Consider the following 14,060-nt stretch of genomic DNA (forward strand, 5'->3'; position numbering starts at 1 on the left):
TGCATCAATAAGTAGAACAACAAAAAAAATCAATGTTTCTCTCCCTCTCTCTCTCTCTCTCTCTCTCTCTCTCTTTTTCTCTCTGTTCTAATGTAAACTGTGGACTTGGAGGGACAAGGATGTATTAATGTGGATTCATCAATTGTAACAAATGCTCCCTGTGATTCAGAATGTTGATGGCGGAGGAGAAGAGGAGAGCCGGTGGGGGCAGGTGGTACATGGAACTTTGCTTTCCACTCAATTTTGTTGTAAACCTAAAACTGCATTAAAAAAAATTATCTACTAAAATTAAGGGACGAAACACAAATTGTAATTAATGCAGATCTAAAATTAAATCAAAATTAATTTTCCTTTCCTAATATAACGCTATTACCAAGTTTAGGATACACCTAAACCACAGGGCACGTCTACTGGCAAAAGGCAATACCCGCCCGAATCGGGTTTCCAAGCCTCATCAAGACCAAACGTGTTGTTATATTTTAGACGGATGTCCACTTCCTCCTCTGAAGCGCCAAAGGCTCTGTTTGGAAACTGACCCCAATACAAAGTCAAGTGAGAGGAGCAGACCCCGGTCACCCCTCCGCCTTGGGCTCGGAGTGGAGAGCGCATTCCTCCTCCAGGTGTGGATGCACAAAAGGGGAACAAAGTACCGGACTGCTCTAGCTCACCCTCCAGTTCAGAAGTAGCTACCAGATTGTTTCTCAAAAGGCCATAGCTCAGACGCCATCTGTCACAGAACCAAAGCACACAATTAGGAAAGAAAGTGATGTGCTCTAATGCGGATGCACCCGCTGGGGGCACGTCAAAATAAAGCCAGCACTAAGCGCGCACCACTCCTGAGCATTAGAGGATCAGTCACCCTGCCACACACACCTGACAGCAGAATGTGACTTCCCTGCTTTGGCCTTTGTGACAACACGGTTGTGGGATAATCTGGGCTTGACCTTTGCCCTCTCACTACCAGGAACAATAGTTTGCGGAGAGTAATGACTAACCCTACGCATCTCCAGGCACGCCTCACCTTGCGCCTTCCGCTGTAGCTCTACCTGGTGATTGGCAGAGGTGGCTTTTCAGTTCCCAAGAATGTGCTGCTTTTTCACATCCCTGGATCTGCAAAAATCCTGTTCCCCACGCCCAGGGTGACCTCGCCTTCTCTTCCACCTGCTGATCTCCTCTGTCTCCTTCAAGTCCCTGCTCCTCCTTTCCCTGAGGCTTCCTCTCCCTGCCAGGGCTGCGGTGTTCAGTGGGGCAGGAGGGCATGGCTGTCCCTGCACTGCATCTCAGCATGGATCACATTCGTTCGCAGCTGTTCGTGTAAATGTTGGACTCCCTACTAGTCTGTGCACGTCTTTTTTTAAAATATTTTTTTTATGGATTTCAGACAAGAAGGGAGAGGAAAAGAGATAGAAACATCAATGATGAGAATCATTGATTGGCTGCCTCCTCCTATTGGGGATGGAGCCCAAAACCCTGGGCATGTGTCCTGTCCGGAAATCGAACCGTGACCACCTGGTTCATAGGTCAACACTCAATCACTGAGCCACACCAGCTGGGCAGTCTGTGCACATCTTAACAACAATGTCTAATGCACTCAATTGCTCAAGATTTTCTTCATTGAAAAAGACTCTCAAATTGGAACAATCACGTTATTATATTATTAGAGACAGCACTGCACATTTCCCATACTGTACCTCTTTTAATACTGACAACGGCCCTAAGTAAAGTGAGGGTCATTATTACCATTTTCCAGAAATGAACTTACTTTTCTAAGGTTACCTAACTAAAATGTGACAGAACTGTAAGTTGAACTCAAGTCCAAGACTCCAAAGTCTGCGCCTGTAACTACTTAGCCACATGCTCTATGCCTCCCAATGCGCGTGAAGAATACTTAATTACTCTAATGTGACTTACTGGGAATACCATACTCAAAAGGAAAATCACTGCATATATTTTTAAATGATCTGTAACTAAATGTTTGCCAAGAATTTAGACCAGCTTCCTGCCCAACTGATCTGCAGCATTAAGGTTCTTCCTTTATATTCATGCACAACCCTATGTTTAAATATATATTTCCAGCCCTAGCCGGTTTGCCTTAGTGGATAGAGCATTGGCCTGTGGACTGAAGAGTCCCAGGTTCCATTCCAGTCAAGGGCACATGCCTAGGTTGTGGACTCAATTCCCAGTAAGGGGTCATGCTGGTGGCAGCCGATCAGTGATTCTCCCTCATCACTGATGTTTCTATCTCTCTCTACCTCTCCCTTCCTCTCTAAAATAAATAAAACTATTTAAAAATAAATAAATAAATCTACCCAAATGAGTTACTAATAAGCAAAAAAAAGAGCCAGCCATAGACAGACAAGGTCAGAATTAGTTTATTCTAGTGTGTCAGCTACAGAGTTTGACAAGTCTGCTGGGCAGGACGGACTCCTACACAGGAGAATCAACTCCGAAGACCTGACCTCTGAAACCAGAGGATAAACATGAAGGCCAGCAGGAGGCAGAAGTGCTCAGGCAGAACAGCCCCTCAGGGGATAAGAGTGGGCCTGTGGAAGACGCCAAGGGGAGAAGACGACCTTTCGTGCGTGACCCCACATCCTATATGCACATGGAGAGAAGGTGGCTCGTGAGGGGCGGGGATCAAACACCATCCATCAATCACTTCCAACAGGCACCACCCCTCTTCTCCATCACCCTGAGGTCTTGGGCAAGGATGTCACAGGGCCTAGGAGTAGGGGTTGAATCTCAGGAGCTATAGCCATTTCAGCTCCGGCAACCACTCAACCATTCCCTTACCCACTAGTCGGTATGACGCATGGTTCTCAAGACAAATGCTGTGTGCAGTGCTCACCACGTCTCCTCTCCGGAGTGTCTGTAAGACTGGAAACCGCAGGGCCGGCTTGTTCAGAAGGACACGCTGCCCTGAGTAAGAGGCTCTCCTAGAGAGCAATGCCATGACTGACTGCATAGTCAGCCTGGGGTTGCTTACAGCCCAAAGAAGGCGCACAGACGGTACAAAGGAAACGAGGGTCAGCAGGAATCTTAGAGGGAACAAAACCCCATGTTCCAGGCTCCTACAAAAAACCTCTCTGCTCGCACTCACTCTAAATGCTTGTTCTCTTTTCTTTCCCTTTGAAGAGGGAAACGGAGACACAAAAGGGGAAAAAAGGAAGGCAGCTGCATCCCTCCCTACGTGGGCATTCTCGCCTTGACAGGCAGCCAGGATGCCACCCCAGCTACCACTCCACCCTTGTACAGACAGAAAATGACTTTGGCGAGGAGAGCCTCTCATTTCCAACTCCCCCTAACCCTTGCCATCAGTGGAAACCAAAGGGAGGCCGTCACCCCCTGGAAGCTCTAGGCGCATTCTCGCTTCTCTCCACTGAAGGCTGTAAGATCGAGCCCCTGCTAATATAACATGATTCTTCTAACCACCAGGCTGAGGCGGAAAAGCAAGGCAGGAGCCGAGACAGGTGGGTGGTCCCCTGGGTGAGTTCTCGCTGGCGCACCCGCCACACTCACACCCTTACCTCCCGCAGCTCCAGCCTCTGGGCCACAGCCTCCAGGCACTCCTGCCCCGTGCTTTCCACCGACAGCGTGCACTCGATGACATTGCTGTCCAGCAGGCGGATGCGGGTGACGAAGCAGTTCTTGCTCAAGACATTGTAGCGCCGTGTCCGGCGGAGCTTCAGGCCGAAAGGCATGGCTCTGGCCCTCGGGTGTTGCCCTCCTCTCCTGGCGCCCACGCCCCTGAGATGGCCTTAGCAGTTTCGGGACCCGGCGATGGCACTACCAGCCGTGCTCCTCCAGACACGGGAGAAGGTGTCCATGCCCGGGGTGGCACGCTGCAGGGTCGCTGCAAACAGAAAAAGAGCGAGGTCATTCGTGGAGGGGAAGCTGATGATACGGCACGTTTTTCACAGGCACAGACACCCTCTTCCCCGGATCAACATCCAGATTCCAGAACCTGCAAGACACCTGGGAGAGCCCATGCACTTTATCTTATCTTGCAAGGGTGACATGATAAACTCGGTTAGAGCCGAAGAAATGGAGATGCAGAGGGATGAAAAGAACTCATCCAAGCACTGGCCAGTGGCTCAGTCGGTTGGAGCGTCATCCCGTACACCAAAAAGGTTTCAGGTTCCATCCCCAGTCAGGGCGCATACCTAGGTTGTGGGTTCGATCACGGTTGGAGCGCGTACTGGAGGCAACCAAGATGTTTCCCTCTCTCTCTCTCCTTCCCTCTCTCTCTAAAATCAATAAATATATCCTCAGGTGCAAATTAACTAATTAATTAATTAAATAAAGGAACTCATACATGGCAAAGAATTCACACCAACGTCTGCAACCTCAACTCACATGCTTTTTTCACTGTACATCCTGTCTGCCCAAGAGAGCAATCGGAGTGGAATCAACACTGTTTCTTTAACTTCTAAATATATATTATCTCATTTCGACCCCATGGACAACCCTGTGGTGTAGATTTTATGATCTCTGTTTTGCAGAGAGAAAAAGCAAGGTTTTTGTGGATTTAAAAAATTCACTGATCCTAAAATTAAAATCTCAGCACTGCCTCTCTACTTTTAGCAACATGATTTGCCTTTATTTTTATTTTAATATTTTATCACTTATTTGCTTGTTTATTTACTGAGAAAGGATAATAGAATATGGAGGAAATACACAATTAATATAGGCGGCAACTTCCTACTTTTAAAAAAACATTTTTAAATTTATGAATTCTTTAATGTGCTTGTCCTTTTTTTTACCAAATATTTAGACAGTCAGATATGGAGAACCACCCTATCACCATTTTCTTCTTTTACAAAATGCTTGATGCAAAAGCCCTGTGACCAAATCACCGATAATTTAACTTACTAAAAATGAGATTTCCTGACACCCTGGTGGTCCACCAAATGCCAGTGATGACATCATTGCCATGGAGAACCCAACAATAAGACAACAACAACCAAGTGGCTTTTCCGTCCCACCCTGAGCCAGCAATGCTCTCACGGGGAGGCTCATACCTTCCAAAGAAGCCAGAGATGGCCAGATAGCCCCTCTGTTCAACCTTCTGCTCTCCATATCAAGCTCACAGGACCATCTCCTGTTCCCATGATCCCTCTGTTAACCTGATTCCCTGCGCTGGGCAGTTCAGCCAGCCTTCAAACCCTTCATCCATAGAATTACCTCTGAGCCCCCCTGACACTTAAATGGACAAGTATGAATAACTACTTGCCGGAATTCTTGAACTAATACATAAAATGGGCCCGGCGGTGTGGCTGTGTTTGAGCATCAACCCATGAACCAGGAGGTCACATGCCCGGGTTGTGGGCTCGATCCCCAGTAGAGGGCGTGCAGGAGGCAGCCAAGCGATGATTCTCTCTCATCATTGATGTTTTTATCTCCCCCTCTCCCTACCTCTCTGAAATCAGTAAAAACATAGAAAAAATAACTAAGTAAATAAATGAAATGGCTTCAACATTTAGCAACCACTCCGTGTCAGTACCCCAGGCCTCACGAAGGTTGTCAGAGCATAAAACTACAACACAGCAAAACACACTCCCCACACTCCCTCAGCCGGTCTTTGATGCCTGCCCTCGGCACATTCCTTAGCATGACAGGGATATGTTTTACGATGGCTTAAAATATACATGCCAGTAGAGACTGCGACTTGGTAAAATAGATTAACATTTCTAAATCACTTTATGTTGGCAGAGTATCATGTTTACTTCCAAGGTAGGCCAACCTGATGATCTCCTGATATTTACAGAAAGGAGGATGGAGGGACCCGCCCAGAAAAGACAAAAAGAGAGCCAGAATTCAAATACAGAGCCCTGAAGAGTTTACTACTCACGCATTCCCAGAACTTGTTGAAACACAGGACACAGAACACCAAGCTTCAATTCCTATATTAGCTGGGGAGCCTCACACAGAGGAAAATATTTGCACTGTGGGCACAAGCCACATAGCTAATCCTGGGCCAGGCACTTTACAATTTGGGTGTGTCTCGTCTTAAACACCGATGAAGGAATGTGGCTGGCTTGGTGCACATGTATCCCAGCCACTATTAAAAACAACCCTTGCTACCTATTCTGTGGGATTCCGTCCATAACGCGCAGTGAGTGGGGCAAAAAGTAAGCTGCACAACAACAGTTTTTATAATACATAAATAAAACAAAAAGACACAGAAATGGGAAAGAAGATAAGTTCACCAAAGCGATTAACTGTTATCTCGGAACTACACAGTGGCGACATTAAATAGAACTCTCGCTTTATAGTTTATAGACTTTTAAACTGTTCTAACATTTTATAGCTGCCTTATCTTATTGTTGCAAATAAAGAGTAAATGCATTAGATACTGAAAATGGTATCTCAGGAACAGCATCAGACAACCTGCCAAGGTATCTCCTACACAATACCTGACTATTTTAAGTTTTGCACAGCATTTTAAATCTTCAATTTGCAAGAAACTTCCCTGGTAAGGTAGCAACAAAAAGGTTATCAGAAAACTGGTCCGGTCCTTCTAAAGGTCCGTGTCATGAAACAAAAACTGAGCAGGTGGGATTAGAAGGCGGCTGCTCTAGGGTAAAAGAGGTTTAGGGGGTGGGGGCACAGAGTGCAGTATACAGACCTTGTACCACACAAACCCACACCTGAAACCTGTGTGTGTGATCACATTAACCAATGTCACCCCAACACATTTCATTTAAAAAGGAAAACAAAAAAGAGAGATATTTAGGAATGAGAAAAATAAAATGCAAGGTATGACCCTTCATCACACCGAGGTGTGAAAAAAAATAAAAAGATGTGGACAACTAGGGAAATTTGAAATAGAGAACAGGAATTGGATGTAATGTATTGTTGTTAAATTTCTTCCATTTTTTTGTAGTGGAATTAGGCTTATGCCGGTGAATGGCTTTAGGAGAAGCCAATGGATATACTGAGGGGTGAAATGTCATGATGCCTGTGACTAACAAACGGCTAAAAACAACACACGCACATAGGTACACACACACGTTCAGAGCTGAAACAAGTATGACAAAGCATTAACAGCTGTTGAATCTAGGTGGTAGGTGTCCAGGTATACATGGCACTATTCTTTTCACTTTTCTGTGTATCTAACAATTTTCACAATCCAAAGGTTAAAAAAAAAAAAAGGCAACCCTCCACACAGGTACTAAACAGATTCCAGCCACACCTACTCCTTACGGCTCCGTTTCAGTGGCACTGCCTCTCCCTGTGGACTTCTCTGATCCTGCCCTCAGATCACCTTGGCTGAACTCCCACAGTCATTTTCATGCTTATTTAACAGAGCAAACTGATTTATGTCAGAAGTATCCACACATCTTGACTCTAAACTCCTTCAAAGCTAGAAGCAGGTTTCCTCCATCTTTAAGACCCACACCATTGACCTCAATTAAAAGCTCGCAGCATTTACAGCCAGAACTGTGTGCTCACAGAGCTGGGCTTCTGGAAAGAACTCCCGGGCTGTCATTTACGACATTCCTTACCTTCAGGAAGGGCTACACCTGAAGTATCCCAGGTAAACAATCTGTGTGACACTAATATCTAACGAGAGGGAGGTCAGAGATGACCGCCCAGTCCCTTTCAGTCTTAGCATTTTAAGAGTCTATGAATTACCTCGCATATTTAAGCTCCTGAAGATGCCACAGCATCTGTCACTCATCCACCTCTGAACTCTCCGGAGGAGAATATAGTTCTACCTTAAACACAAGCCAGCTCCCTGCTGTGTGTAAGCCCAATTCTTCTGCTTTGTCCTTGAAAGACAGAGAGACAAGGGCTCTGATATCCCACCATATAACAGAGTCGACATGAAGTCTACTAGCGAGTCCTGTGTTACACAGCCTGGCTCCTGGCACCTTCCTCACTTTCCCCATGTGGTTCGCTGGGGACTCAACACATGAACATTATCAAGCCTAGGACCAGCCCGGCCCAAGTGGCTCAGTTGGTTGAGCATTGTCCTCCTGTGCACCGAAGTGTTGCTGGTTCAATTCCTGGTCAGGACACATACCTAGATTGTGGGTTGGATCCCATGTATGGGTGTATACAGAAAGTCTCTTTTCTTTCTTTTTCTCTTTTTCTTTCTTTCTTTCTTTCTTTCTTTCTTTCTTTCTTTCTCTCTCTGTCTCTGTCTCTGTCTCTCTCTCTCTCTCTCCCTCCCTCCCTCTCTCTCTCCTCTAAGAATGTCCTCGGTTGAAAATTAAAAATAAAGAAATACAATAAAACCTAGAACTAAATGCCATACTCTCATAGAAAGGTCACATGTTCATAACACTTCAGATTTTCTTGATGAAACTGGCTTTTCAAAAGAGATCAAGTTAGGCAGTTGTCTTTCTATTTACTACAAGGTGTTTCTTAAAACAGAAAGCTCTTTTAAAAATAAACACTCATCTAAAATACAGAATTTTCTTGATCCGCTCGTAAAGAACATATCTAATACATGATATGAGCTGCAGTTGTTGCTAATACCCAATCATGAAGGTTAAACAAGTCTCTTTTGTGACTATTGATGGTAAAACTAACAGTAAAGACTACTTTATTCGAATTTTAAAATATAATCTATTAATCCCCTTTTTCTTAGGTACACCTTAGAAAGAAAAGTAAGAGTTAGATGCTAGCCCTTTAGTGATGAGAGTTACTGGGAATAAGAAGCAAAGAAAAAAAACAAAACAAAACAAAAAAACAAGTGCCACACACACTGAGAACTCTCTAACTCAGGGTCTTTGTCTCCGTAAAGCAAAGGAAAGTGAATGTCAACGGCTGCACTGGAGAAAGTCACTGCAGAGGAGGGTGAGCTGAGTGCTTCTGAGAACCCAAGTTCACTCTTAAGGCAAAGAACACGGGCAAACCTTTGGGCAAGAACTGGCATTAACCAGAGAGGCCTGGGGTGAATGGTAGTCATTTATCCTCTCTCAGCCTCAGTTTCCTCATCTACAAAGACAATATTCACCCCACCTGTTTGTGAGCAGGAAATGAGAAAATGTCCCCGGGGCACTCAGTAGAGTGGCACAGTCCCTCCTTCTCCCCCCGCACTGCAACCTGGTCACTCAAAGGAGAGCAAAACAGGTGTGAAAAGAAGGCTTTGATACCCTACCAGCTACTGTGGAGAAAGGCTTTAAAAAAGAAAAGAAAAAGGCAAAGCAAAGAGCACAGAGTTTAAGATGGAGCTATGTGCTACGACAATTCCCTGCGGAAAGGGACCAGGCATAAAGACGAACCATGCGCTCTGGCCAGTGTGGCTCAGTTGGCTGGGCTTCGCCCCACATACCAAAAGGCTGCTGGTTTGATTCCCACTTAGGGTACGTCCCGGGGTTGTGGGCACGATCCCTAGTCGGGTGCATGCGGAAGGCAGCAAATGGATGTTTTGCTCTCACATAGATGTTTCTCTCTCTCCCTCTCTTTTTCTCTCTCTCTAAAAATCAATAGAAAAGTCTCAAATAAAAAATAAATGAACTTGGCATTCTCCCAGCCCTGCCACCTTGTCATCACCAGCCCTGACACCTGGAGCAGAAAGGAGTTGCTCACTCGATGGAAGTCTTACGCAGCCCATCCCGAGTGGGTAAGTAGCCTAGCCTTCTTCTTGACTCTCAACTACATGTGTATAGTGTCTGGGGTTAGCAACGGGTCTTTTGGGGGAGTAGGAACTTGCTTCCAAATTGCCTTATAACCTGTGTGGCTGTGTCTCTACAGCTGATGGCACCCCAGTCTCCCTTTCCTGGAGAAACTCCCGCATGTGTTTTAGTTCCCCACCTGGAATCCTGAAGGGCACATTCAGCTTTGTGGTCTCCTATAAACCTAAAGTGGAGCTAAATAAATATCTGTCATTATAATGAGAGAAAGAACGAATCCTGAAAAGGATTGAGTTTTTGCTGCCAAGATAGGGCAGGGCCCCCTGGCGAGCTCAGGGACACTTGAGGAATTTGGAGCTTAGAGAGGTCTGACTTTTGGAGGCCTCAGAGAGGCTTAAACTGTGGAGAACAGGAATGAGAGTTCATTCAGCTCACGGGTGCTCTTCAGGGGGACAGAAAGATGGAACTGAGGTTTCTACAAGAACATTCCCACCACCCAAGTGTCCCTTTTCTAGACCTGGGTGTGCCTGATCCTGGGGATGGTCTCAGAGGCCAGAGGGAGGCCACGTCCCAGGGAAGTTCTTTGCAAAAAAACGACACTGGACCTAGCAACATGATCAATGGTGTTATAATGCGCCGTGACTGCCGAAAGCAATTTGTTGGGGCATTTGCTCTGTAAGCACCACGCTGGTGAAGGCCTTTTACAGTACGCGCTACAGTGGGACAGACCTTCGGAAAAGGCCAGTCACTTCTAAACCCCACTGCTAACCAATCGGCTTCCGAAAAGCTCTCATGTGGAAGCTTCCCCTGGAACTCCCAGCTGTGGATTTCCAGCACCTTCTACAGTCCACTCATTTCTTTCCCTAAAGATATCACCAAAAAAACCCGCTAAGTTAAAAACACAAAGCAAAAACAGCTTTCTCATAATACAGAAAAAGTCACTCAGCTGACCTACTAAATCTCTGAATATGATGGGTGAGAAGTGGAGGGATCTTTTATATTGTCAACCAAATGCAGTCTACTCCTCGTTACTGAATTACTTGTGATGTCTTTAGGGACATAAAAGAGACGTGAAAATCCAAATCTCAAACGTGGTCATCACACGCTCTTTTTATTTCCCGTGCTAGGTTATGGATACCTGCCCTTCCCCCCCCACCCCCCTCAAGTTCGAAAATTGCCAATAGAAGCTAAGTGCTGTTCAGCTGTGTTCTATATTTACCAACAGACTCTGGGATTTTTCCAGCATTCCGCATTTTTACAACTCCAAGCACACCTCACAGAACTATGTAACCCTCGCCTGGGTGTGAGAAAGGAAAAACTGATGCAACTAGTCCATCCTGTGTATGAACCTGGGCACAGCTCAGCTGGGTTTTAAAAAATACTGTGTCATTTTCCGAAGGAGAATTTTAAAGACGGGTGGGGTGGGGTGGGAGGGGATGGGAAAGAAAGGCGTAAGGAAAATGTCTTCTCTGATTTCCTCCTTCAAGAAGAGCAGAAAAGAAGTCAGTTTTGTGCGGTGAAAGGTAGACTGTTCATTTCTTCTATACATTTTATTGTTATGGAATACCCAAATTAAATCCACACATCACATTACTTTTGGCCAAGTAAACGTGTTGTGCAAGGTTTAAAATGCAAGGCCCTACCTTTTAGCTGCTGAGTAACTACAACAACAAAAGCAGAATGGTCACATTGTTTAATCCCTTCATTTCTCGCCTCCTAACTCACTTTCCAAATGCACTGGTGAGATGGAGAGAAATTTGTCCAGAAACACATTTTCCAACTTTCCTTGGAGACCTGACCTTTCCAACATGACGTTTGGAGACCTCTTTAAGCTCAATTTGAAGTCAGAGGACAGATTCCTGCCAAACCGTGTCCATCAGGGTGATGGCTCATCTGCGTGAATGGTGGCTACACAACCACCTCATCCATGCAGAGGATGGCTGGAAACTGGGAAACAGCACCAAACATCTGCTGAGTAGTTCAACAATCACAAAGCTCTTCATTCCAACTGCACACACTGTGCTCAGAAACAAGAACGCCCGTACAGCTGGTGAACTCTGAGTTCCTGTGCAGCTCTGGGCCTTGCTTCGTAGCCCGTAGCAGATTTCAAGGAGACAAGGAAGACTACGTTTTCAGGATACAAAAGGCAAGGAGGCAGGTGACAGGTAAACTATAAAAATAAGCACTCCACAGCAGGGCAGACTGTGTCCCAAAAACTCTCTATAGTAAATGGAAACGAGTATTACCCAGCATATTCCGGTTAAAAGGGCAAAAACATATATATGTTTTTAAACAGCCCCCATCCATGGTGGTTAAAAATAACAAGTTGGTTCCTGCGAGGTAAAGTTCCCGTTACCTGGAATCACTTTTACCCGTAAGCAGTGGTCCCCTCGCTTTTATTCCAGCTCTAACACTCAGACCCAAACCAAGTCCACAGTGCATTAAAGGCTGAGATTTTCAACTGAGGGGGCCTGGGGGCCGCAGAAGCAAACTCTGAGAGGGCAAGTAGTTTGAAGGCTCCCCCAGGTTATTGTTTTAAAAAAAATCATTTCCCCCACCCCCAGCTTTGAGGCTGACCGCCTTGTCTAAATAGACAAGATCTTCCCACCAGACGGATCTTCAAATATGAAAGTCTCCATTTTTGATATTACTGAATCTTCTAAGGTCATCAAAGCCCACACTGAATATTTATGGATAAAATAATAGGTTGTCTGGGATTTTTCTCCACAATAATGGGGTGGGGACTGTGAGGGGGACAATACTGGCCATGTTGACAGCTGTTGACAGTGGGAGACAAGGGTCACACCATTCTCTAGCCTACAGTGTTGCGCATGCCTAAAATTTCCCATAGTAAAACGTTGGGTTTTTCTTAATAAAAAAAGTTTTTCTTAAAGGGTAATTTGTCAAGTAACCTGGTAACATAGATAACAGTGGGGGTCAGAACTTTCCCTCCAACTGAACCCCTTTGCCCTTCCAAACTAAAACGTGTGTTTAACTAGACCACTGGTCGGCAAAGTCATTAGTCAACAGAGCCAAATATCAACAGTACAACGATTGAAATTTCTTTTAAGAGCCAAATTTTTTAAACTTAAACTATATAGGTAGGTACATCGTTATTAACTTAATTAGGGTACTCCTAAGGCTTAGGAAAAGCCACACTCAAGGGGCCAAAGAGCTGCATGTGGCTCGCGAGCCGCAGTTTGCCGACCACGGAACTAGACCAAACGGACAGTGTAAGTTCTTCGTTTTTAAAAGATGGTGGGAAAAATTCCTTCTGGAGATACAATGACAAGTTGGATAAAATGCAAAGGCCGATCAATCCGACACAAGATATGGGAGTCTCCCCTGGCCCGTTGGCGTCAGGTGGGGTGTATCAGAATACCTGAGTCTGGCTGACTTCTCAAATGAGCCTTCTCTGCCTTTCATGCCAGGAATGCTTTGTCCCAAAGGACTCCATCCTTTGAGACCTCAGAAGCTGCAACTCTCCGATTCCAGCTCTCCTTGCTATCCGTGTCTACACCCACTGTGATGCGGGTCCGAGAATGCCAGAGCTGCTCTCAGCCAGGAACCAGAACACATCCCCTAGTGTCAGACACCAAGAAGGCGGTCATGAGCACCTCCATTTTTAGAGCAGATTCAAAGACGGGCCACTGCTGAGCAGTATTCCCAAAGCCCTATTGCCCTGAGATTAGTCCTCATGTCCCCATTTTACAGACGAGGGCACCTGGGCTGCAGAGGTTAACGACTTGCCCCTCATCAGACAGACACTGACATTATCTGACCCCATTTCTTACTCAAAGAACCGTGCTCACAATATCCAAAACGGGGGCTGAAACTACAACCTGGCGATGTAAGAATAACCCGACAACAGCAAGCTCCCACATTCTATTAGGACGACTGCGAGCCAGCCGCCACGGGCGGTGGACTTCATGCAGATATGGCAGACATGGACCCTGAGGCTGGTGACCAATTTTCCGCCCTGGGATGTCCTATCCAGAGGGCCTGGCACAGAACCAGAGTCCTGCCCCTGCCTCAGCACCCCCTCTCCTGCCCGTCCCCCTCCCCCCCCATGCCTCCTACCTGGACGCTTGCTTTCCTTCCACAGCACCAGTCTGTGCTGCAGAGAGAGAATCCCGGCAAGTCGCACGCAACCTCTTCAGAAACCAATTCCAGAAACACGATCACAAGGGCAGCCCAAGCCCAAGAGGCTTTCCAGCTTGGTCATATGACTCACTCATCAAAACAGAAGAAACGCTGCGGCGAACCTTTAACTTGCTTCGCCCTCCCCTGCGATGTGCGCCCCGAGGGACCACAGGGACCGAGAGAGAGGGGCTCCCCTCTCCCCGTGAGAGCCTGCTGCAAGTGGCCTCCCCAGCAGTTTCCACACCTCCCTCCCCCGTTTCCTTCCTGCCCAGGCCTGAGTTCCCTCAACGCCCCTCACAGGTCCAGGGCTCTGGGAGGAGAGGACTCATC

The 14,060-nt window shown here is 46.2% G+C and overlaps 1 protein-coding gene across 11 annotated transcripts in view; it reads right to left on the reverse strand.

Moving 5' to 3' along the window:
* Window positions 1-14,060, reverse strand: part of PTPN14 (protein tyrosine phosphatase non-receptor type 14) — a 149,699-nt gene that overhangs the window by 87,070 nt on the left and 48,569 nt on the right. For 6 of the 11 annotated variants that reach the window (XM_036342258.1, XM_036342259.1, XM_036342263.1 and 3 more), the window contains one exon: window positions 3,528-3,853. In XM_036342258.1, the coding sequence (XP_036198151.1) occupies window positions 3,528-3,701 (174 nt within the window). In that variant the 5' untranslated portion in view covers window positions 3,702-3,853. Of the gene's footprint in view, window positions 1-3,527; window positions 3,854-5,851; window positions 6,657-12,969; window positions 13,561-13,667; window positions 13,826-13,852; window positions 13,993-14,060 lie in introns of those variants that run through there. The other 5 variants (XM_036342265.1, XM_036342257.1, XM_036342267.1 and 2 more) reach the window with 5 other exon arrangements.

This window comes from Myotis myotis, unplaced genomic scaffold (genome assembly GCF_014108235.1).
Source record: "Myotis myotis isolate mMyoMyo1 unplaced genomic scaffold, mMyoMyo1.p scaffold_m19_p_18, whole genome shotgun sequence".
In the NCBI taxonomy this organism is placed as follows: Eukaryota; Metazoa; Chordata; class Mammalia; order Chiroptera; family Vespertilionidae; genus Myotis; species Myotis myotis.